The sequence below is a fragment of the Carcharhinus amblyrhynchos genome, chromosome 26, assembly GCF_965287045.1.
Source record: "Carcharhinus amblyrhynchos chromosome 26, sCarAmb.v2.hapA, whole genome shotgun sequence".
NCBI lineage: Eukaryota > Metazoa > Chordata > Chondrichthyes > Carcharhiniformes > Carcharhinidae > Carcharhinus > Carcharhinus amblyrhynchos.
Window position 1 is genome coordinate 28,689,371 of NC_137349.1, and position 26,764 is coordinate 28,716,134.

At 41.5% G+C, this 26,764-nt stretch overlaps 1 protein-coding gene across 1 annotated transcript in view; it reads left to right on the forward strand.

Moving 5' to 3' along the window:
* Window positions 1-13,994, forward strand: part of wdr18 (WD repeat domain 18) — a 197,747-nt gene extending 183,753 nt beyond the window's left edge. The window contains exons 9-10 of the mRNA XM_080213058.1: window positions 10,731-10,799; window positions 12,510-13,994. Coding sequence (XP_080069184.1) covers window positions 10,731-10,799; window positions 12,510-12,638 — 198 coding nt within the window. The 3' untranslated portion in view covers window positions 12,639-13,994. The remainder of the gene's footprint in view (window positions 1-10,730; window positions 10,800-12,509) is intronic.
* Window positions 13,995-26,764: the final 12,770 nt, after the last annotated feature.

The window sequence follows — 26,764 nt, forward strand, 5'->3', positions numbered from 1 at the left end:
TCTCTACTTCTCAAAGATATTTCCAGACCATAACTGCCTGGGTCTGGCAGTTTCTGTCACACAGATAAACCAAACACAAAAACGCTGCTTCCCTGCAGTCTATCCCCATGGCTATGTGGCATTCCTGGGATGTCCCAGATAGAAATTTCAAATCATAGAATCATAGAACCCTACAGTGCAGAAAGAGGCCCTTTGGCCCATCAAGTCTGCACCGAACACAATTCCACTCAGGCCCTACCCCCATATCCCTACATGTTATACCCACTAATCCCTCTAACCTGTGCATCCCTGGACACTAAGGGGCAATTTCTTAGCATGACCAATCAACCTTACCCGCACATCTTTGGACTGTGGGAGGAAACCAGAGTACCTGGAAGAAACGCACGCAGACACGAGGAGAATGTGCAAACTCCACATAGACAGTGACCTGAGCCAGAAATTGAACCCAGGACCCTGGAGCTGTGAAGCAGCAGTGCTAACCACTGTGCTACCGGTCTGCCCAAAAAGGTACCTCCAGCTATAAACCTGTCCTTTGATCTGGGAATCCGTATGAATAACATATAATTTAAGACAAATGGGGTCTTACCAGCTTATTTGCTCTATTAAAAACTTCAAATTCAGGTCACCCATTCTTACTTGCAGCTCTGACCTTATTGAATAAATACATTGCTATCCTTTGAATTGCATTCGCTTCAAATCTGTTTACCAACTTCCCAAAACCTGGTGCTTCCATTATTTTATTTTTAAAAACTTCAACCCCTCAACTCAAAGTTATATTCCAATGATCTTTGAATCATCTTTTTCCTTCCTGTGTTCTCCTGAGATTTGCTACTATGTACCAAACCCCCTAACTCTTGTGTTGTCAGCAAATTTGCTGATGTGCCAAAATCGAAAACAAGTAGAGCTGTGCTGAACCCTCCGGAGCTGCTTGAGGCCTACATCGAAAGTGTCTTTGCAGGGCCAGTGTAGTCCAGCTTTGTTTGATTCAAAACAGCCTCGCCCCTTTTTTTTACTGCATTAGCTGCCATAAAGCAGATAATTTTAAAGGACCTAGTGAAATTGGCAGGTTTTTGGGAGCTAAGTGTATGGGAATTGGGTGGTTGAGGGGATCGGGGATGGGGGTGGGTCAGTCAGAGGTTAGGGGTGGGACGTTTGGGGGCGGAGCGGAAGCTGGGGCAGATCTGAGGTGGGACAGTGGGCCAAAGGTGGGGAATACCAGAGAAGGGTAAGGTAAGCCCAACTCGGGATGTGGGGAAGGGAGGGTCAACGGGGATGTTTGGGAGAGGAGGTGTGCAGGAATCTGAGCATTTAAAATAGTTATGCAGAAGCTAGAAGAGGTTTTTTTTTCTAACGTTTTCTGAGTCACCCAAGCAGAACCATCCAAAATTAGTGATTTAAATCGCTTTGTCAGATGTTTCCCTGTGCAGTGCAGCACAGTTATCCAGGGGAAGTTGGTGCTTCTGGACAGTTGCCATACAAATGCTTACCTGGGAAGGTCTAAGAGGGATTCCCCAGTGCATCTTTTAGGTAGCCCGAAATCCGAAGTTGGGGAGCCGGGAAGTTGTGGCCCCAGAGTCACACTCTAAGAATAAAGAGTTGGCTATTTAGGACTGATGAGGAATGTCGTAGTAGAGTGTTGTGATTCTTTGGAACTCTACCTCCAGAAGGCTATGTTGAGTATATTTTAACTCAAATTCACATATTTTTGAACAATATGGATTCGGCAATCATTGAACACCTTTTAACTTAGGTTGATATATTTTACAACACTACGAGATCAGTGGAAAAGTGAATATGGTGGGAATTTGGAATCAACGTAGAACATCAGCCATGATCTTGTTGAATGGAAGAGATGCTCGAGGGTTTGAATGGCCTACTTCCCTTGTTTGGGAATGAGAATTCCAACACTCCAGTGAAGAAATTTCTCCATATCTCTGTCTTAAATGGCAAACTCTTCGTCGTGAGACTATGACCCCTAGTTAACAAGACTGTTCAGCCAGAGGAAGCAGCCTTTCAACATCTACCCTGATAACTCAGAATATCCCTTTTTTGGATTTTGGCACATCATCAAATTTGCTGATGACATAAAAGTAGGGGGTTTCTTGTTTCTTGTTCTTGTTGTTCTTAACTCATTTGTATATACCAGACATGGAAATGAGTCTAACATCGGTCTCTGAGGTTGCTTTGGCAGCATTCTGCATTCCAGGCAACTTTGATTAACTTTATCCATTATTTCCTGTCCATTAACTATCTATCCATGCTCACCCTTTTCTCTTACCAGAACACTTGAACCTTTTTAAGAAAGCTTTCTGTAAGGCACATTATGGAACATCTGGCGCTTGATATACACTGCATTTACTGCATTCCCTTTTGTCCACTTGGTTGGTTGCTTGAAAAACAACTATTAAATTTGCCAAGCACAACTGGCCATTAACAAACTCATACAAACTAACTCATAATTTTATCACAGATTATAGACTTTTGTCTGCGGCTGACAATTGTTCCATATCTTTCTTTCATGCAGCTACATTCTCTCATCCACTATTGATTATAAATAGTGACTTGGGCGTCGGGGGGTTGTGAAGGGGTTCTTTGTTGGAGAAGTGCCTGTAAATGGCTGAAATCAGCTGTTCCTTCAAGTTTTCCATGATTCCACCAAAATTACTGTGGTGAAACCTCATGTAAATTCTCCCCTAAAATGTTTAATACATCTGTGCCACATCCGTTAGCTCATCTGCATGACTAAATTTATTTTACATCCCTGAGTGGTGCCACTCTTTAAATGTCCTTTTATATTTTTATAAAAGTTTTTACTGTTTTTTTTCATCCATTAACCTACTTTGAATTTCCTTTGTCGACTCCTAATCTTTTCACCTACCTGCTGTTCTTTTTCCCATCATGGTATCATTAATCCTGTTTCTGCTTTTACCCATATGTTTCCCTTTTAAGGTTCAGTGCAATTTTAACATATTTACATAAATCCCCAGGAATGATAGGTATTTATCATCAAGACTCTTGAGAGAGATGAGGGGAGAGATCTGTGAGGCCCTAACAATTGTTCTATGGACTCATTGGAGAAGTTCCAGTAGATTAGAAACAGACCAATGATGAAGTAGATGCAATAAAGTCTAGATCCATTAATCTTTCAAGTCTAAAATAATGTAATTATTAACTGCAGTAATAACCTAACAAAAAGCTTGAGCATGAGTTCAGAAAGGGAAAATCTGGCCTGACCAATCTCATTAGTATGTTTTGAGAAAATTGCATTTCAAATGAAATGCTTAATTCCTTGCAGGAGTGTGGCTGCAATTCTGAGAAAAGTTCTCCAAAAAGGGAGTTTTAGTAATGCTCAAAATAGTGGGATTCACTGGATACATTAGGAATGGATAACATATTGGTTGAATGTTAGAAAATAGCTGGTTTCAAACGAGTTATGTCCAGGGCAATGTGAAGACAGAATTCCTACTGTTTCTAATTTACCTTAATTACCTGGATTCAGAAACTTATTGCAGCTTATGAACTACAAAATGTACAAAATGATGCGAAATTCATCATGGACAAAGTGCTTCATGTAGGAGGAAAACAGTGCATGAATTTAAATGACATAGAAATGTCAAAAATAGGATCAGGAACAGGCCATTTGGCTCTTCGAGCCTGGTCCACCATTCAACATGATCATGGCTGATCCTCTATCTCAATGCCATACTCATCCTCCTGATCTTGTTGTCTTTAATTCTAGAAATTAATCTATGTCTTTGTTTAAATAGATTCTATGATTTGGCCTCCACAGCCTTCTCTGATAGAGAATTCCGTAGGTTTTCCATCCTCTGAATAAATTCCTCCTAATCTCAGTCCTTGATGGTTTGCCCCCTGTGTCATCAGACTGTGATCCCTTATTCTAGGCTCCAGTCCCAGCCAGAGGAAACATTACCCCTACGTCCAGCCTGTCCAGTCTAGTCAAATTTTTATGTTTCAATGAGATCCCCTCTTATTCCTCTAAATTGCAGTGAATACAGGCCTAGTTGACCCAAGCACTTCTCATACAGCAATCATTAGACAAGGAGACCAAACACAGTACTCCGGGTGTGGTCTCACCAATGTCCTGAACAGCTGCAGTAAGACATCCTTGCTTAGTACTCATATCTTCTCTCTCTTCAGGGTGTCACAGTGGTTTGTACTATGGCCTCACAATGCCAGGTACCCGAGTTTGATTCCAGTCTTGGTGACTGTGTGGAGTTTGCACATTCTCATGTCTGTGTGGGTTTCCTCTGGGTGCTCCAGTTTCCTCCCACGTCCAAAGATGTGTAGGTTAGATGATTTGGTCATACTAAATTGCCTATTAGTGTCAAAAAATGAGTAAATTAGGTGGATTAGCCATGGTACTCTAGCAGTGTCCTCACCAAAGTACTATACAACTCCAACATGACTTCCTTGCTTTTGTAATGTAGGCCTGATGTGCCTTTTGTAATGTATGTCCTATATGCCCTTTTCACCACCTTACTAACACGCCCTTCCACTTTCAGAGACCTATGGACTAACACACCAAGCTCCCTTTGTTCCACAGAACCTCCTGACTGTATCATGGTCACTCCTCCCTAAGGGATCCCCACAACAAGATTATTAATGAACCCCTTATCATTACACAATGTTAAATATAGGCCAGCCTGCTCTCTGGCTGGTTCCTCAATGTACTGGTCTAAAAAGAAAATCTGGTGCACACTCCAGGAATTCATCCGCCACAGTATTATTGCTAATTTGGTTTGCCAAATTTATGTGCAGATTAAAATCTCCCAGGATTACTGTAAAACCCTTGTTACTTGCAGCTCTGATTTTCTGTTTAATGCCTTCCCTTGCATTATCACTACAATTCGGAGGCCTAGAGACAACTCCCACCCATGTTTTCCACCCCTTGTTGCTTCTTAGCTTCACCCAGACTGATTTACATCTAGATTTTTTTGAGCCAATATCCTCTCTCACTGTTGCATTAATTTCAACCTTAACTAACAGCACCACCTCGTCTCCTTTTTCCTTTTCACTTGTCCTTCCTAAGCATGGGATATTCAATCTCCAGCTATGTTTTTGTAATTGCATTCATATTCATTTACACCTATTTTTGCTGTTAATTCATCTATCTTATTGTGAATTCTCCACACATTCAGATACAGTGCCTTTAGACTTGTCTTCTTAACATTTTTACACTTTTTTTGTACTGTGGCACTATTTGCTGCTCGCCTTTATTTCCTTTGTCATCCATTTTTGCTTTCTGCTTTTCCATCCTTTTTTTTTGTTTCCCTCTCTTCTGTCTACCCACTCAGGTTCCCATCCCATTCTAGTTTAAACCTTCCCCCACTGTATTAATGAATATTCCCGTGAGGATATAGGGCCACGTCCTGCTGGGATGCAAACTATCCAGCTTGTACAGATTCCATCCTACCCAGAATCAGTCCCAGTGCTTCAGGAATCTAAATCTCTCCCTCCTACACCAACTCTCCAGCCTCACATTCATCTTGGCTATTCTCCTATTTCTGATCTTGCTAACATGTGGCATTGGGAGTAATTCTGAGATTGCTGCCTTAGAAGTTCTGCTGTTGGATTTATTTCCCAACTCCCTATATTGCAGAACCTCATCTCTTTTTACCAATGTCATTGGTATTGATATGGACCATGACCTCTGGCTGTCCACCTTCCCTCTTCAGAATGTTCTGCAGCTGCTCAGAGACATCCTTGACCCTGGCACTAAGGAAGCAACATACAATCAAGTTGTCAAGTCTGCATCCACAGAAACATCTATCTGTTCCCCATATAATAGATCCCTTACCACTCCCTCTGCTCCTGTGTGGCTGAGTCTCTCAGGGTGTCATGGATTTGATTTTTGCTGCATTCCACTGAGAAAGCACCTTCTCCTAATCTGCTGAAGAGGGTGATAGACCCATGAGGCTCTTGCAATCCCTGTCTAGTGCTTTTACTCTGTCTGGCAGTCACCCATTCCCTTTCTGCCTGTGCACTCTTTGTCTGCAGATGCTTTAGCTGTGATGTGACTACCTCACTATATGTGCTTCCCACAAAGCCTTGTGGATGTTCCACAGTGACTTCAGCTGCAACTCCAGCTCTGAAACACCGCATTGGAGTATCTGCAGTGGGAGGCACTTCTGCACACATGGTTGCCATGAACACTGGAAGTGTCCCTGACTTTCCACATCTCGCAAGAGGAGCTTCCAACATAGCCGAGTTGCCCTACCATGACTTGCGCTACTCCCTTTACCTTTACTTCTTCTAAATTAAAGGATATTAAATATATTCCCAGGACCTTATTTTATTTCTTATAGTTAAACACTAGTTAATTTAAATCAACCTTATTATGAAAACATCCTTACAATTACCAATAAGTTGTACAGTATTAAAAGATAAATGAGCTAAACAAGTAAGATGTTCACCAAACACTTCCATATGATGTTACACTTGATTTTTCTCCAATTCCAGTTGTCCATTGAATACTGACAACAGTGCTGCCGTCACTCCCCACACCCCACACTCCTTTATCTCGCAGTTCCACTCTCAATCTCCCTCTTCCTTGTGCTCTTTTACCCTCCTGGCTCTGCTCTGTCTTGCTCTTTCTCGTGCTGTTAGGGATATGGTGCCTTTAGGTTCAAAACACCCGATCATCATAGTGTAACTATCATTAAAGCAGCATGCTGAATTATATACCTTCACAATAATAGGGTGAAAACCAAAAAAGTTAAAATTAAACTTTGCAGTGCTGTGGTCAGATTACATCTTGAGCACTGTGTTCAGTTCTCACCAAGAAATTTAAGTGTGGGAGACAGCTTATGGAAAAACCGTGGGGCTGATTGCTGTTACCAAAGGGTTGCCTCTTGAGACAAGACAATTTTCAAAGTGGCACTAAACCATCTGAGCAGTAGGATCCAAGTTCACTGAACTACGTGGCCACTGGGCTAGGAGCCAAAATAGCAGTCAGGATGTTCTATGATTGTTATCCAATGACATCTTGCTAGAAAATGTACTTCAAACAAGATGAGACTCGATTGAAACGTGCCCCATAGCTATCTACAAAAGATAGCCAAGCTTCCTCGGTTGAGTATGGCCACTTAGTTGGAATATTGTGGTGGGATGAAGTGAAGAGAAGAGAGTGGTGGATGCCCTTGAAACGCATATCCAAGCACACCCAGTCCCTTCAGGAGAAGGGAGTAAATTGGGGAAAGATGTTAAAGGATTGCTTACTGAGAGAGAGTTAACATTTACTGTGAATATTGAATGGATCCAAAGCGCTCAGGAGGTGGTTTCAAAATTAAAAGCAATCAGTGCTGAAGTTTAATAACATTCAGTGCAGTTTCATAAAATTGCATTCCCATGAGATTAATGAACTCAAATTCACGTTTATACATCCCAAGTCCAATCAGATTGTTTCCCTGTCCCCATTTCTCTCTTTGCATTACAGGCACCCTGCATGAAAGCCTGATCAGAAACCTGATGAGGTTTATTTAGATTATTGTATTTTGGGATTGTAGGTTTAAACACAGGATGAACATGTGACGTGTTTTACAGTCTGCCCCTGACAGTAAGCTTGAATGGTTTGATTATTTGAAGTCAAAGGAACACTTAGATTATCTTACTGGGAGGGGGTGGCAAGGTATTTGTGCTTGGAGACAATGACAGCATACTCTGGGTTTAGCAGGAGTAGTACCCAAAGTCCCACAAAGGTGTTGGTATTGGGCTGTCAACAGTTGTGCTTAGACAGTCTATTTACTAAAATAAAAGGTAGTTGAAGTCAAGAATAGCTAATTAGCGTTTCCACCTAGATGCAAAGATAATATATTTATGTTGCCTTGGGAAAGAGGGCAGTGGAAGCCGTTTTTGAAATCAGAGAACTTCACCAACAGACAGCAGAGTTCTGCGCAGTCAGCAGGAAAAAGGCCACTTAATTTTGCAAGCTATCACAGCCGGATACAAGTCTCTAGTTGAAAGTACAGGTCCTGCAACCTTCAGATGATTCTGGGAGATTTATTTCGACATTGGACAGGATTACTGCTGGTGGAGGATTTAACAAACTCTCTGAAAACTAAGGAATGTGTCTGAAAATGGTTACTTGCAAGGATACAGGAAGCTGGGAGCAGATGTGGACTGTTTGCTAAAAGGACTGTAATTCTGAAGTGTCTGCCATTTATGACAAGTATACTTGAGGAACACGTTCTGTAGTAATGGTATAAGAATAATGTTTAGCCAATAGTTTTTTTAGTCATTTGTTACAATAAAAGTTTTAAAATGCCTGGTCATTCTTTCAGCTAAAAGCTGAAAGTTCAGAAATCTTTAAAGATCACCAGTCTCTACGGAGACTCATGCTTTTCTCTCTGTTCCAACCTATCACAAACTTCCCTTTTTTTTTCTGTTTAATGAATATTACTGTGATCATTGCTTCTCTCAGCTTTCTCCTCTTACGTAAGAACATAAGAAATAGGAGCAGGAGTAGACCATCTAGCCCTTTGAGCCTGCCCCGCCATTCAATAAGATCATGGCTGATCTGAAGTGGCTCAGTTCCACTTTCCCGCCTTCTCCCCATAACCCTTAATCCCCTTGCCTATCAAAAAACCTATCTACCCGCGTCTTAAATATATTTAGCGAGGCAGCCTCCACCACTTCAACGGGCAGAGAATTCCAGAGATTCACCACCCTTTGAGTAAAGAAGTTCCTCCTCAACTCCGTTCTAAACTGCACCCCCCCTTATCTTGAGGCTGTGCCCCCTAGTCCTACTGTTCTTTCTGAGTGGGAAGAGCCTCTCCACCTCTATCCTATCCATCCCATTCATCATCATATACGTCTTAATGAGATCTCCCCTCATTCTTCTAAACTCTAACAAGTACAAGCCTAGTTTATTCAGCCTCTCCTCATAGCTCAACCCCCTCAACTCCGGTATCAGCCTAGTGAACCTCCTCTGCACTCCTTCCAAGGCCACAATATCCTTGCGTAAGTGCGGCGACCAAAACTGCACACAGTACTCCAGCTGCGGCCTCACCAGTGCCCTGTACAGTTGCAGCAAGACCTCCCTACTTTTATATTCAGTCCCCCTCGCTATGAAGGCCAGCATCCCATTTGCCTTCCTGACCACCTGCTGCACCTACAGGCTGGGTTTTTGCGACTCACGCACGAGGACCCTGAGGTCCCTCTGCACCGTAGCATGCTGCAGTTTTTCGCCATGTAAGTAGTAGTCCTTCCTACCATTATTCCTACCAAAGTGGACAACTTCACACTTGCCAACATTAAATTCCATTTGCCAGTTCCTGGCCCATTCGCCCAGCCTATCTAGATCCTTCTGCAGACTTTCCACACCCTCCGTACAATTTGCCGTTCCACCAATCTTGGTGTCATCAGCAAATTTCGGTTCCCTCCTCCAGATCATCTACATAAATGGTAAATAGCTGAGGCCCCAGCACCGATCCCTGGGGCACTCCACTAGTCACCAGCTGTCAATCCGAATAGCACCCATTGACCCCCACTCTCTGCCTCCTATTTGACAGCCAATCCCCTATCCACGCTAACACCCTACCCCCAGCTCCATGCCCCCTAACCTTCTATAACAACCTCTTGTGCGGCACCTTATCAAACGCCTTCTGAAAATCAAGAAACACCACATCCACCGGTTCTCTATCCACCGCACTAGACACATCCTCATAGAATTCCAATAAATTCATCAGACACGACTTCCCCTTAATGAAACCATGCTGCGTCTGCTCTATCAAACAGTTCTCCTCAAGATGCCTCGCTATTTTCTCCTTGATTAAGGATTCAAGCATTTTACCTACAACAGACGTTAAACTAACCGGCCTATAATTCCCTGCCTTTTGCCTGCTACCCTTCTTAAACAACGGCGTAACATTAGCCGTTTTCCAATCTTCCGGCACTTCCCCGGAATCCAGCGAGGTTTGGAAAATAATCATCAAGGCATCCACTATCACCTCTGCCAGAACCCTTGGATGCATTCCATCCAGTCCTGGGGACTTGTCCACAGTCAGTCCCTCCAGTCTGTCGAGCACCGCCTCTCTAGTAACAATAATGTCATTCAGGCCCTCCACTCCTACCATCTTCCCATCACTAACACCCGGCAAACTATTCACGTCCTCCTCCGTGAAGACCGAAGCAAAAAAGTTATTCAAGGCCTCAGCCATTTGTTCCTCTTGTTCCTCTTTAACTCCAAATGTCGCTGTCTTTTTCCTCCTCTTGTGTTGAAATCAAAATCGTTGCCATCTCTAATTGTAATTTGTTCATTCTTTCCCTCAAAACTTTCGAGTTCCCAGCATAGCTTACTGTGAACACACTTTTGTGGGGGTACAGTACTGACTCGCTGGAGTACAGTCCATGGGGCGCCAATTCTTGCTGGAGTAACAACATAACCAGAGTGATCACAATGAGATTCAACTTGAACAGAGATCTGTGAATCCACTTGAAGAAGCTCATCCTCTCACCCCATCAGCTTCAAGATGTATCTTAAAGCGTTAAAGATTGTTTCCAAACAGCAAACAATCACGTCACTAGCATCCAAACATTGTTCAGCAAGATGTCCATGTCTGACTGTAACTTATAGCCTGTTCAGTGATCTGGACATTTTCTGCTGAGTATAATGCATCTTGCAACAGCTCCTTGGAGTAGTCCTTCTCACAATTAGAGTGTAAATCACTTAAAATTCGATGTTGATTTTCTTTTCCTTTCTTTTTCAACAGGAGGCTCAGGAAAGTTACCTGGAAAAAGCTGAGGAGTTGTATTCTGTTATGTGTACTGCTGCAGATAAGGTTGGTTCAGTTTTATAATAGGTTCTTTGTCATGTGCAGTTTAAACTCTGTGCCAGATTCTTCTTCTGTTGATTCCAAAGATTATTTTTAAAATGAGTTTTTTCAGTTTCAATCTGCTTTGTACTGGACATTGGCCCACAGGCTCTAATTCAGCATTGATAGACAATCTCACTGATAAACACACACAATGGTGTACGTGGCAATGGAAAAATATCACGTGTTGCAGTCGGCACCATTTCTGAGGTTAAGCCTCAGGTTCATTACTGGAACAGAAAGGGAGCTCCATTCTTCATCTGGGAGTTTCAAAGAACCTATGATGTGCTTGATGGGTAATGTGGAAGGTGCCACACGTAACCTGGGACGTCTTGTTGCTGATAATGGGTCTCTGAAAGAAGAAGGCATTGCATTTCCCCTCAACGTGAGGAATCTAAAACTTACCATATGAAAATATATTTCTTGAACCAAAATATCTGATTAATGAATTATTAGATGAGCAAGAAAGTGTGTCATCAGTTGAACAATATAAGAATAACTTGTGGGGAGGGGAACCTTTCAGCATGAAGGCACATCATTGCATACAAAGCTCTGCACTTTTGATAACTTTTCTAGCCTCTCTCTGTCATTAGAAGAATAAAGTGCTGGAAAACCTCAGTATGTCCAGTAGCATCTGTGAAGAGGGCAACAGGGTTAACATTTTGAGTCCAATGTGATTCTCTGGGAGTAATATTGGATTTGAAACATTAACTGTTTCACTGGTAATTTGATACTTTTCTCCACCAACATTGCTTTCCCCATTTCAATGATTTTTGTCTCCATATTGGCAAAAGCATTGAAAATTTTGAATTATATTATCTCTTTTTTCAGCTCTAAATAATGTGTCCCACACAATAGTCATCCTTCCTATATCCACATTATGTTGACCTGTTAACTACGCTCATTCTAACCTCATTCTAGTAATAGTCCCAGTATAAATTTTCCAGAATCACTCAATTTTGGGATTGGGAGACATTATTCCTTTCACCTTTGTTTGATGTGTTGAGATCAAGCTTCATCTAACTGACATCTAGGATTTCAGCTGTGGAGCACCTCATGTTCCTTGGCCTTCCCTTCTCCACCAAGCTTGTAAAACATTGTTGATATCCTTCCCATGGGTTTCTGGATATAAGTTGCTTGGCAGAGTCCATTGAGTCAAAAGCTCTCTCAACAGTATTCCACATGAAAACCAATTTTTTCCACTATTTTTCTACTGACTGAAGAATAGTTTCTCATGCAACAAAAGCAGCATCCTGGAAATTAACAGCAAGCCTGTCAGCATCTTTAAGGAGAAATACTAGATTAATGTAATAGAGTATTACAGCATAAAAAGAGATCCCTCAGCCCATTGTGTCTGTGCCGGCATGAGATATCTATCTATTCTAATCCTATTTTCCAGCACTTGGTCCATAACCCTATATGCTATGGCATTTCAAGTGCTCACGTAAATGCTGCTTAAATGTTCTGAGATTGTTTTGGGCGCAAAATCTGCAAGGTAATAGCAAAAGATCAGCCTGGTTTTGACACTTGCCTGATTCAATTTGATTTGATTTCCAGCTTTGCGATTTTAGTCAATATTGTATTTTCAAATGACCCATTTAAATATTTACTGTTAATATAAAAATATGGCAAAGTTTGTAATGTATTGTTCAGATACATTTTTCTTTTCCTTTGCAGCATATGCTGGGAGATGGAGAGAACACAAAAATTAGAGTGGCTGAGCTGGAAGATGAAGTGAAAACTCTGAAAAAGATCAATAGAGACTTGTATGATTTTTCAGTACAAGTTCTGACCAAACAGACATAAGTAGCAGAATGGGGCAAGAAAATGCTGCAAATTATGCAGTATCCAGCGTCAGGTTTTTATTGGTGTTATATCAGTACAGACATTCATAGACTTGGTAAAATGAATTGGTAACCTTGAGTACTTCCAGTTATGGCCCAATTTAGGAGTCTGTTTAATTTGAAGTATTTGGCTGAATTCAGAGGTCACGGGTGTTTGTGTCCCATGTGTCTTTCCACTCATAGAGTCAGAACCACTTAAGTCAGATGATTCTCGATCTCCTTTTGTACTGGCCTTGTTGGCCTGTTAACTATGTTCGTTCTATCCTGTATACTTGTCACGGTCCCAGTATAAGTTTTCCCAATCCACTCAATTTTGGGACTGGGGGACAATATTCCTTTTATCTTTGTATGGTTTGTATTTTGTGAATCTGTTTGTAAGTGCATTACTGCCCTACATATTTATTCCACATGTGGCCGCTTGAATCCTTTTATGCTTCTAAATGCTCTTCGCCGGTTTGTCCTGTTTGAACTTTGTGAGCTATAAGATATGGAAAAGATTGTTCTCCTGTCACCACATTGGGGTTAAGATCTGTTGTGTGAGTACCTTTTGTAGGCAAACTAAAGGAAACATGGCTTTAAACCTCACCTGTGGCCTGAAGCTCTGTGGTACATACATGAGGCCTCATAGACAGAAGGCTTGGACGTTCAAATACTAAATTAATAGTTTCCAATTCTGTGCAGATTGTGAAGTTTTGATTGAACTTGAAAGCTTAAGCTTTGTATTTGAAAAACAGCTCACATTTGCTGTCTCTTTCATGCACTCATTTTGTCACCTAGGGTGGTGATACCCAGCTGTGGAATATCACCACGACTGCAGGTCAACCCTCTGATCTCTGACCAAACAATAATACTGTTAGCAAGTGTAGTTAACTTAAATTCATATAGAATTTAAGAGTTTACAAGGAATCCTGGCTCCCTTCTTCCTGTGGGGATGTTGCCTGTTACTTGACAACTTTCCACATTGTTGCATTGAAATCAGAAGCTCTGTGTAGGAAAAATCACAGGCATGGACCCACATTCCATTTGGGGCATTCCAGAGTGTGATCATTAACTAAGATAAAATTGGAATTGCTGTATCTCTGGAGTAACCGATCATGTAACACAGTTCTCACACTTGGAATGGCTAGCGCTTTTGTTGCTATTTATGTCAATCTGACTGTGTGGTTTGATTGACAGAAGCATTTAGAATCTCTGCTCCCCTCACAACGTTTGGGCAATCTACTCTGTGCCTCGTATTTGAATTGAATCAATTTGTTTCTTGAGAATCTTGTACATATCTGGAATATCTGACATTTTTAAATAAACTCTTTGAAAATGAGCCACAAATGCTGTGAACGTTCAACTATGCAGTTACTTCAAATATAATTCAGCATCAGATTAATCTTACGCTAATGCTGACTACAATCTTTAAGTGACGTTTTACTACTGGAATTTGTTTCATTCTTCCTATTGTAGAATAGCAGCTGAACTTACACAAAGTTTAGAAGCTCAATATTATGAGGGAAAACCTTTCTTTAAAAATTCTCTAACTACAAAGGTAAATAAGTCAAGAACAAGCGCAGTTACCAAATTTCAAATAACATTTAACAAAACCTTTCTTATAAGGCAAATAGAAGAATAGTTAACAAATTTAATGAAAAGGTTAAAAAGTGATTCAGCAACTAAAGGCAGAGTTAGGGGTAAGTGGGAAATACTTTGACTGAGGAAAAGTAATTAGTGGCACTTTACAAGGATGTGTTATGGCTCCTGAGATAGTTACAAATTAGTGATTGAAATGGACAGCAATAGCATTAGATTTGCTGATTTGTGGACATGTAACAAGCAAAAAGGAAGACTGATTACCCTTACAGAAACTTGGGCCAATTATTTGGCTCGGATGTATTTAAATCTAAATAGACAAGCTAATGCTTGTAGGTATAGATAACAAAAAATATAAATGATATGAACAATGTAGTTGACAGATCCTGAACAGAAAATAATTGGGGAGCAATCACAGGTCTCGAGGATTAAATTGTTTGAACAATTATTGATATGGCAAATAAGGTTCTGGGATGTTTCTGGAGGACAATAATTCTCCACAATTGAAGGGCCTACTAATTACACTCTGCGACCACAGTGGAGAAGACCTCTTTCTTCAGGTACCTGGGAAACAGAACCTCCGCAACAAGACAGCATCATCAGAGTGACAGGAAATGGGAACCATTCAACGCTCTAAATGAAATACTGTGGGATTACATCCAGAATACAAACTTTTAATCCATCTGCTATGTATATACAACATAAGGTGGTAACTGTTCCACAGAAAGCCAACATTGATACCATCAGCGGGGGAACAGAATTGCAGCAGCAAGGCAAATGAGAACGGAAATTAAAAACTGGAAATGCCCTGCCGATGTGGCAACATTTGTAGAAAGAGAAGCAATTTACGTTTCAGGTCGATAACTTTTCATCAGAAATGAGAGCAGACTCTAATAGAAAAAACCTGCAGGATTCAGTTGGTGAGAATGGTACCTCAAGGCTTGCAATTTGATGCAAGTGATACCAGGGAGAAAATAACCGCTCCTCGTATGAGCCTCACTGGTGATGAATGCAGTTACTAAGACCACTGCAAAGAAACATCTGTAATGTGGAACCAATTGGCACATAGAGTATGCAAAAAAGGGAAATGATAACCATTCTGCCACTTGCTCTACTGAGTTCTAACCTGCATCTGGTTTGTGCTACTATGGCTAACCTGGAAGGACATGATGCAAATACTGAGCATAAAAAAAAGCACCCGTCCTATTTCTCAATCTTCATGAGCGTAGCAAATCATCTACTGTATTTAAATCAACCTCCAGAAATCCTCTGGGTGATTGATAAGTAGCTCTTTATAATACAGATTATATAATTGATTATAAACCCATGAAGACTGAACTGAATTTACTGATTGAATTTTTATTTTGACTGTTCATCAAAATGCAATCTTCTAGATAATCCCATTCTGTGAGCTATTTAGGTATTAATTGAATAATTGTCATTCGGATGCACTGATACAGTGCGCTGCAGTTGTTGCAAGAATTTGTTTCATGTGGGTGTCTCATTTTTTGTAATATAAATGATAATTTATACCTTTCTGCTGAAAGAGGAAAGTATTTTCTCTGAGCCATCTCCCATGACCAATGGCTCAGTCGGATTCAATTTACCACCGTAGCAATTCAACTTTTAACATACCTGTGAAGCAGATCTGTGTGTGTGTGTGTGTGTCAGCTGTGGTGACTGCAGTTATAAATAGGCAGGGACCTCCAGAGGGAGAAAAGGATAAATGACATCCAAAGTATGTTTTTCAGTTTGTGCAAAGCAGCCCTCAGATTGATTTCTATTAGAATTGTGAGGCAGAGCAAAGGTAAAGAAGCTTGAAGGATAGTGTGAGAGCTGAACACACTGACAGGTGATTTCAAACACTAGTGTTAACCTTTCAGAATGCAGTGACTGATGTAATGGAAATTTCTCACAGCACCCTATTTCTTCCTCTGGCTGTGTTTTGTGTCCCTTTAGGCGCCTTAGAAATTTTACAGATAATAAATTGTTAATGATTTTAGGAGAAATGTCTTCAGATGGGGCGGCACAGTGGTCAGCACTACTTCCTCACCGTGGTAGGAACCCAGGTTCGATTCCTGACTGTGCGAAGTCTGCACGTTCTTCCTGTGTCTATGGGTTTCCTCCGGGTGCTCCGATTTCCTCCCACAATTTGAAAGGTGTGCTGGTTTCGGGTGCATTTTTCATGCTAAATTCTCCTATGGTATACCGGAACAAATGCCGGAGTGTGGTGACTAGGGGATTTTCACAGTAACTTCATTGCAGTGTTAATGTAAGCCTACTTGTGATTAATAGATGAATCATACCTCTGCTTCCAAGGAAGAAAATAAATGGCTTAAAAAGTGTCTGTTCCACTTAGCTTCTGATCAGAACTTTATCTAATGCAGGGACGGCGTTGTCTCACCAGGAGAGGAAGTGTAACACCTGAAGCCCACTTTCAGAATTATCTATTGTTGTATACTTTCTAGCCTTTTCTAGTCTAACACTAAATTGACTTTTATACAAATGCATTTGTCGTAATGGATGGAATTCAGTTCACATTGAAACTTTGTTTCCTGACTGCCTGTCAAATATAATCTGGGGTTACCTGCTTTGGCTGGCTCTTCACTCCTGATTTAACAGACAGATGTCCTGATAGAGAGGCGGTGCATTGCTGCAATATGGAGAGGCAGCATCAGTGTAGGTAGTAATTCTCGATCCTTCCAAAGGCAAGGGAAAAGCTAACAGTTAATCAAAGAAAGCCATCTTCTTTGTTAAATTAAGTCTGGAAGCAAGCAGTCAAAATGATTGAATGAGAGGTGAATGCATGTTCAATTTATCAAGAAACACATCAAAGTCTCATTCTCTATCCTGTCCTAGAAGGAATTTGTTCTGTTAAAGAAATCTTAACTGGCATATATAATGGGTAAATGTATTAAAGTGTATAGAGGGGAGGGTGCGGAAGGGAGAAAAGGCAGCACAACTATTGTGGCAGCTGAGACAAAATAAATTCCTCCAATCTTTGCAGTGACACTGTGGACAGATTGTGATGATTCCACCCCTGTCTGTGTCTCAGGCAGACAATAGTTTGGGTAGCAACAACAACCTGGAGTTATGTAGTACCGTTAATGTGGTAAAATATTCAAAAATGCTTTACAGGTGTAATTATCAAACAGAATTTGATGCTGAGCTACATAACGATATATCAGGACTGATGACCAAAAGACAGAGGTTTAAGCATTTTGGGGGGCATTGAGGTGAAATCATCATAGAATCTCTACAGCACAGAAGAGGCCACTTGACCCATTGATCCTCCAACAGAGCATCTTACCCAGGCCCTATCCCCCTAACTCCACATATCTACCCTGCTAATCCCCCTAATCTATCCATCTTGGGATATTCAGGGGCAATTTAGAATGGCCAATCCACCTAGCCTGCACATCTTTGGACTGTGAGAGGAAACTGGAGCCCCCCCAAGGAAACCCAAGCAGACATTGGGAGAACATCCAAACTCCACATTCAAGGCCGGAATTCAACCCAGGTCCCGGGAACTCTGAGGCAGCAGTGCTAACCATTGTGCCGCCCAGTGTTGAGGTTTAGGGAGGAAGCCAGAGCTTTGGGCCTACGCAGCTGCTGATACAGTTGCATTTGGTAGAGCAATTAAAATCAGGGATGCACATGAAGCATGGCAATTGCCATCAGCACCTCATGGTTGAGAAGCAGAAACCAACTCTTATGTTGAAACATTTAAGATCCTGAGGAATCTTGACAGGGTGGATATGGAAAGGATATTTCCTCTTGTGGGAGATTCTAGAACTAGGGGTCACTATTTAAAATTAAGGATTTACCCACTTAAAATGGAGGTGTGGTGAAATGTTTTCACTCAGAGGATCGTGAGTGTTTAAAACTTTTCCTAAAAAGGCAATGGAAACAGATTTGTTGAATATTTTTAAGGCACAGGTGAATATTGGTAAGCAAGCAGGTAATAGGTTATCAGGTTGGCAGGATGCAGATTTGAGGTTATTATCTGATCAGCCATGACCTGACAGTAATCTCAAATCTGAGGTACTCAAATCTGAGGTAATCATATCTGAGATAACCAACTTTTACAGATGCACTATAGAAAGCATTCTTTCTGGTTATATCACAGCTTGGTATGGCTCCTCTGACCAAGACCACAAGGAACTACAAAAGGTCATGAATGTAGCCCAATCCATCGTGCAAACCAGCCTCCCATCTATTGACTCTGTCTATACTCCCTGCTTTCTTGGCAAAGCAGCCAGCAAAATTACAGTTCCCATGTACCCCAGACATTCTCTCTTCCACCTTCTTCTGTCAGGAAAAAGATACAAAAGTCCGAGGTGACGTACCAACCGATTCAAGATAGCTTCTTCCCTGCTGTGATCAGACTTTTAAATGGACCTACCTTGCATTAAGTTGATTCTTCTCTACACCCTAGCTATAACTGTTACACTACATTCTGCACTGTCTTGTTTCCTTCCCTATGAATGGTATGCTTTGTATAGCACGCAAGAAACAATATTTTTCACTAAGTTAATACAGGTGACAATAACAAATCAAATCAAAAATCAAATCAAAATCTTATTGCTGGAGCAGGTTCGAGGGTTCATATCACTCTCCAGTGACCTCTGCTGGAAACTACATCAAAGTCGGGTGAGGATAAATGAAATGACAGTATTTCAGTGGTTGGGCACTTTGTTACCTCTTCATCCAGCTCCAGGTACTGGAGTTATTGGAACCAGTGCAACAATGAAGATTGCATTTGCAAGGCGTGTGGAGACGAGACCTGAATGTACTTGGGACTATTTGTACAAAATAATCTTTTAACATCCCTTTTGCCGTTATGATTAAGATCAGCAAGCTCAAAACAAAGCCAAGACCCAAATGTGGGATTTTCCCAGTCTTATAAGGTTCAGATCTACTCCAGAAACGGTTTTGCCTATTAAGATATCTTGGAGCGACTTCATCTTATAGTAGGATATATTTTGTATCAGTTCATAAAGTCATAGAAGTTTACAACATAGAAAACGGGCCCTTCGGCCCAACTTGTCCACGCCACCCTTTTTTTAACCACCATGCAAGTCCTAATTACCCGTGTTTAACACATATCCCTCTATACCATATTAAACATGTTATCTTTACCAATATGTTCTATAAATAGTTATATTACTCCAGTTCAAATCACATGGTTTCAACAAGCATGGTGTAAATAGCATATACAAGCGGTGTTTTGTTCTTTTATGAGAAGTGGAAGTTATTGGAAATACCAACATTTGCGTCTAATTGCTCTTGAGAAAGCTGGTGGTGAGACACCTTCTTGAACCACTGCAGTCCATGCGGTGCAAGTACACCTACAGTGTTGCTAGGGGGAGATTCAGGATTTTGACTCTGGGATGGTGAACAAATGCTGATATATTTCCAAGACAGTTCATGATTTAGAGAGTAAGTTGCAGATGGTAGTTTCACATGTGTCTTCAGCCCTTGTCCTTCCAGGTAGTAGAGGCCAGGTGTTTAGTAGGTATTGTCGAAGCGAGTTTGTGGAATGCTGCAGGCTATGACTGTCATCTCCTTTCTAGATACTGGGACTTCAGCACCATATTGGCTTCAACTTCAATCACTGGTAATGGATAATATCGTTTGAAAACTTTGTTTAACTCTTTAAAATCTAAACAGATGTTTCCTTGCCAATCTTCTTGGGTAGAAGTAGAATTGAACTGATTCATTAGGTTCAGTGTTGTTACGGGAGCGATCCTCAGACCACGCAGGCTTTCCTTCAGCTCATCCCCTAAAGCTGGTGGTACATGTCTCTGAACATATTAGACTGGATCAACTCAGTTTTCAAGTGATTTGGTTCTTCCTCACCTTGTCACATTTGCAGAGAAACAGAAGCTAGAAGTAGGAGTAGACTATTTGACCCTTTGAACCTATTCCGCTATTCATTTTGATCAAATTCAATATTCTGATCCCCCCGCCCCCACTTCTCCCCATATCCCTTGATCCCTTTAGCCCCAAGAACTATACCTAATTCCTTCTTGAAATCACACAATGTTTTGGCCTCAACTACTTTCTGTGGTAATGAATTCCACACATTCACCACCCTCTGGTTGAAGGACTTTCTCCTCACCTCAGTTCTAAAAGGTTTACCCCTTATCCTCAAACCACGTCCCCTAATTCTGGATGCCCCCATCATCGGGAATATTCTTTCTGAATCAACCCTGGCTAACCCTGTTAGAATTTTATAAGTTTCTATGAGATCCCCTCGCTTCTAAACTCCAGTGAATACAATCCTAACTGACTTAGTCTCTCCTCACATGACAGTTCTACTATTCCAGGAATCAGCCTGGTAAACCTTCACTGTACTCCCTCTATAGCAAGAACGTCCTTCCTCAGATAAAGATGCCAAAACTGCACGTAATACTCCAGATGTGGCCTCACTAACACTATACAATTTCAGCAAAACATGTCTATTCCTGTACTCAAATCCTCTTGCTATGAAGGCCAATATACCATTTGCCTTGTTTACAGCCTGCTGAACCTGTGTGCTTACTTTCAGTGACTAATGCGCGAGGGCACCAATGTCTCACTGAGTATCCACCCCTCTCAATTTGCACCCATTCAAGTAGTAATCTGTCTTCCTATTATTGTTACCAAAGTGGATAACTTCATATTTATCCACATTATACTGCATCGGCCTTGCATATGACCACATACTCAGCTTATCCAAATCACACTGAAGCATCTCTGTATTTATTCTCCTCACAGCTCATCCTCCCACCCAACTTTGTATCATCCGCAAATTTGGAGATAATACATTCAGTTCCTTTTCCAAATCATTAACGAACACCAGAGGTTATTCCAATATTGGACACTTCTTGGCTAGTGGCTTGTAGTCGATGATCATGTATGTCATTAGTCCAGTGGATGCTGTTCTAATAACTGTCATCAATATTAAGTACAAGAACGATTGTCTCTAAGTCAAGCCTTTCTGTGTAGCAAGGGACATATAGTTATGCTATCAATGAGTTTACAGTTCAGCTTTCTAGCCAGCGTGTTGGATCAGAATTTGTCTTTATTCTTTGAGTCCCACCATGGTTTCCACCTTTATTAAAACCTCTTGTTGCCTTTTGATACACCTGCAGTGCATTTATTTTACATTCTACAATCATGTCCATCTGAAATCTTACGTCTGACTCCAGCTTAAGTGTGATGCATTCCATGTCATCCAAACCAATAGGACTAATCTAATTGATGACAAAGATTTATTTTGAATTCCTGCCTTTTGCTCTAACTCTGTTTGTGTGCAGACAATCTTCTTTTTAAAGGTATTTTGCTGCATAATGGTTATATTTCCTCTCTTGTCCCATACCATTCCTAAGTTCAGACACAGCTGTCTCTTGTGGAACTCGTGCCTCTCCTTACATTCACAAGCCTTTGGGAATTGTTCAGTGTTGAAGCAAAGCTTGCTTTGTGTCATGCCTTGGGGTTTCTTAGTGTCACAAATCACGTTTTATCCCTTCAAATCTCGGATGATTTTGGGTCATCATCACCATGCGACAAATTCTTATCACCCTTCGGCAAGGTTAGATTAGCCTCAAAATAGTCTTGCTCACATTCTTGGATCTGCAGTCCCAAACACACATCAGATGTTGAATATCTCTTCTGATTTTATAGAATTTGTAACATTCAGCATATTTTCATGGTGCTGGACAATAAGGGTCATACATTTCACCAGCATCCTGCTTCCTCATGTTAAATTCATATCTCTCAGAAAGGAATGTTCTTACAAGGTTGGCTGTACTGTGGAAATTTGGTTCTATCTTATCTCTGTCTCCACATGGACTTAACCCATCTACATGGAGTGGACTTCACACACTTCCTTCCACCATTGCACTGGCTGTGGCTCTTGATTGAGCTTCATTGCGAAGGAATAACATTTCCAGGCTTGCTCAAACCTCCTCACCTTTTCTGCAACATTCATATCAAGGACACCAGGAGCCTGAGATGGTGTTGAGCACCTCCTCTCACAAACACATTTTAGCTTTTGTGTAAGTTTCCGAAACATTCTGGTCATTTCAGAAGCTGCAAGTCTCTTGCTACTTTCTGGTTTTCACATGCGCATGTGCTTACACATACACATCACCTGGCAAGTTAGTGGCACAGAGGTTAGCATTGCTGCTTCACAGCGCCAGGCACCCAGGTTCAATTCCCAGCTTGGGTCACTGTCTGTGTGGAGTTTGCACATTCTCCCCATGTCTGCTTAGGGGTTTCCTCCAGGTACTCTGATTTCCTCCCACAGTCTGAACGATGTGTTGAATAGATGCATTGGCCATGCTAAATCCTCCCTCGGTGTACCCAAACAGATGCCAGAATGTGGCGACTAGGAGATTTTCACAGTACCTTCAGTAACTTGCTGTGTTAATGTAAACTTTACTTGTGACTAATAAATAAACTTTTCACTTTGTACAGATATGACAAAGGCGGAGGAACTGGGAGAATGGGATGGAAGTGGGGTGTGAGGAGCTGTAGTCGAGGTATTCTTGTTGCCGGATGAGAATAAAATTGGGTGATGTGCTTGTGGAAAAACAGCCTGTTGGTGCTCATTATGAAAGCCGATGAATGAAGAACGGTCATCCGGTGAGGAATTAGACGGCAGCAGTGACTGTGCAACTGTTGCTGATCAAAAGTCAGCATCTTTGGAAGATGGAAGGTAGAGAAAAAAATCACTAAAATACATTATTCATGTGCTCCACAAAGGCTGGAGTAAACAAGGCATTCAATAAATTATGAGAACTGCAGTACTTTTGGAATTAGTCATGAATATAAAGCAATTTCATATAAATAGCGAATTGCTAATATCCCTTGGGCTACTGAGTAAAGGAAAAGCAGTTTATTTGACACCGAGATCAGTATTCTGTTCAGGACCGTCAAGGACTCCATCTCAGCTAACCTTGGTAATGCACACTGACAATGGACAGTAATGGCAATTCTCCTCGATATAAAGTGAAACACATTGTCAGGACATTCTGTTCAGTCATTTCTATGAGGCAATCTTCTACCTGTTGCACGTGTTATAGTGTGATAATCACAGGTAATCACTTACGTAAAATGCCTCATACATTGTAGATACAGTTTATTACAAATGTGAATCAGCATCATGTTGAGTGGCTGTATGTGGGAATCTAATCGAAATGTTCAGTTCCCAAACAATGAAGCAATTTTTGAATCGCAGCCTCCCGTTTCATTCAGAGCTGGTCATCTTCTGGTACAGTCCATTCTAGTAGAGATGGTAATGTTTTTCAATGTGTCAGTTGTCAGTCATGTGGCCAACAGTGTGATGCGAGGTACTTGCTGAATGTTAGTAAATAGCATCTGAATCCTCACCGTTGGATTTCCTGCGTGACATTTATTTATTAGTGTCACAAGTAGCTTACATTAACACTGCAATTAAGTTACTTTGAAATTCCCCTACTTCTGACATGTCTTACCTTTTTCTTAACTGAGGTTTCTCCCTCCATCCTCCCACTCCTGCACCCCACCCCTTTTTTGGGTTGACAGAGCCCCTAACTGACTTCGATCTATCCCCCGCACCTCTGCCCTCACCACATCCCCTCCTTTGCAAAACCATGGCAGGGGAAGGTTGCCCTATTCTTCACTTTTCACCCCACCCCACTCCACATTCAAAGAGCCATCCTCCACCATTTCCACCAACTCCAGTATGAAGCCACCACCATTCATCCCAACCAGTGTCCCCTTCCCATAGCATCTTCCCACGTATCGCAGAAGGTGCAACACCTGTCCTTTTATTCTCTCTGTCCTCACTCTCCAGTACCCCAAATGCTCCTTTCGCTTGCACCCCCTTCAATTTAATCCATTGTATTCACTGCTCACGTTGTGCTCTCCTTGACACTGGGGAGACGAAATGCAGACTGGTTGACTGCTTTATGGAACACCTTTTCTCGGTCTGCATAGTGACCCGTCTTTCCTGTTGCTTGCTATTTTAACTATCCGTCTTGCGTCCACGTCCAATACCTCCATCCTTGGCCCGCTGCAACATTCTAGTGCAACCCAACATGAACTGACTGAACAATACCTCACCTTCCAATTAGGCACTTTGCAAACATTAAGTTCAACAACTTCTCATCATGAACTCCCTCCTCCATTTTGGTGTATATGCTTTTTCCCAAGCCGCTCACCCACTTGGCTATCTGTAATGTGCTTTGTTTTTACAGGGCGCTAAACCTTGTTCTACTATTAACACATTCTGCTACCTCACATTTATGCCATTGATAGCACCTTCTTTTGTTTTTAGCACTATCATTAAGATTCCATTTATCTTGTGCCCATGACATCTTTGTCAATCTCTCCTTAGCTCTCACCTATCCTGGATCTTCTGTTTCACCTACTCCATCCTCTCTCCAATGTTGCAATCTATCAACTTTCCACCCATCTTCAGCTGGGAAGAAAATTTACACTGACTCAACATTAACTCTGCTTCTCTCCACCAATGCTGCTAGACCTCGAAGACTTTCCAGCATTTTCTGTTTTTGTAATAAAGACACTTTGATTTCTAGCAAGAATCACTGGATCCTGGTCAAGAGTAGGGGCCATGGCTGTGGGAGGAGCCTAAGTGGAGTGGCCCCACCAAACCCTTCTTCCCCCAGAATCCAGGGATGGAATCTGGGGCTCTGATTCTCTATTTGGTTCAATGGTAAAAAAAATTACTTGATAACTTAAATAAGTCACCAGGATATCTCAGAAATGAAACTGTGCACACCTGTATGATCTATTTATCCCACTCCTGCACACTGCACCTCAAACTGTTTGTTTCAAACACAATTTAGAATAAAGAATTGCTGAACAGACTCTACTCTGGAGGTGTTAATAGTGAAGTTGTAATTTCTATTCTCCTTACCCAGTGTTTATGTGACACATTCATGTTCTTTAGAAAATTGAAGTACTCGAGTTAATATGTTTTTCCAAGTGTCAGCTTTGTTTGATGGATAATACTCTCATCTCATGGGTTGGAAAGTTCTAAGCCTCTCTGTTTGACCATGCTTCAATTATCTCCCCTAACACTGCTTATTGCACATCTCTTCTCTCTGAAACAGTGTGAGACACTCATTGAATTTCAGGTGCTGTACATCTAGATCATTAATTAGTCCACAGAAGGATCAAGAGAAGAAAAACTAAGAGAAGCATCGATAAACTAGAGGGGTTGCTGGAGCAGTTGGTTGCTGGAGGTAAAGGAACCAGGGCCTGTCAGTCATTATGTTTTCTTGTATTCCATCCTAAAGTGTGAGAAAGATGCGCATTGGGCTGGAGTCAAGGACACTCCATGGAGGGGTGAAAATGGCAAGCAGGGACCAATTCCCAGGGTTTCCAGTTTTCAGGACTGCCTTTTAAGGGAGAGGTCTTGTTAGGGTCGGAGGCCTCACCCCATGCTCCCATTGCGGGGATAGGCATATTCTCATCCTCGACAACTTTCATGGAGCAGTACACCTCAGGTATTATGAACCATAGTCTGCATGAGGAAACCATTAAAAGGTAAATTCAAAAGGTGCTTCACATGCCCCCTTGCAGAGCTATGGCATCACCATACCAACACACCAACTCTATTAGAACCAATGAATCCTATAGTGACAATAAGATGTGTAAATAAAGCATTTTTAAAAAGCAGTTGTTCATTGATAATTTTACACTTTATTAAATTAACTTTTTTATTACAGGCTAATAAAAAGAGCAAAAGAAATTATGATAACTGGCACAAAATATAAAAAGGATAGTAAGTATGTAAAAGGAAAGAGAGGATCTAAAGTGAATGTTGGTGCCTTGGATAATAAGAGGAGACAGAAGAGATCAGATAGCCAAGCTGTCAATCAACTTCGCTGAGAGCCCAGAAATCTATTAGAGTCCTGAAACAGCTGAACCCCAGGCTATTGCTACTTTCAAAAGTCTGGATATTGACACTTCTAGTGGCCTGTAATAAAAATTAATTCTAAATATGAAGTTAGCAATGAATGCCTTTTTAAATCTTCTTTACACATCCAATTATCACTCTAGGGTTCGTTGGTTCTATACAATGTACACTGAGTGAATGAGCGCGAAAGTGCCATAGCTTGGCATTGGGGGAATGAGAGACAGATAGAGGGTGGGTGGGGGACATGAAGTGCCATGGATGGGGCACGTCAAGTCTATGGGGTTAGGGAGGGGTGAAGGCTAAAGGGCCTTTCTTCATTCTAACTAAATGAAGTCCCATAGAGCCAAGTGGGCCCACCTGAGCACAGAGCAACCCCTGTGGCTGCCCTCAAACTCTTTGCAGGGTCGGTTAGCCTGACTGCAGACTGCACCTGCCCTCTCCCCAAACGACCACCCTGCCCACAATGCAAGTCCTGCCTTTCCAGGCATTTTCTCTCAAGGTATTTGAGACGAACAATAGTTTTCCTGATTTCCGCTACCGACCCCAAGGGCGAAGATCCCATCCATAGTAGAGAAATATTAAAATCTTGGGCA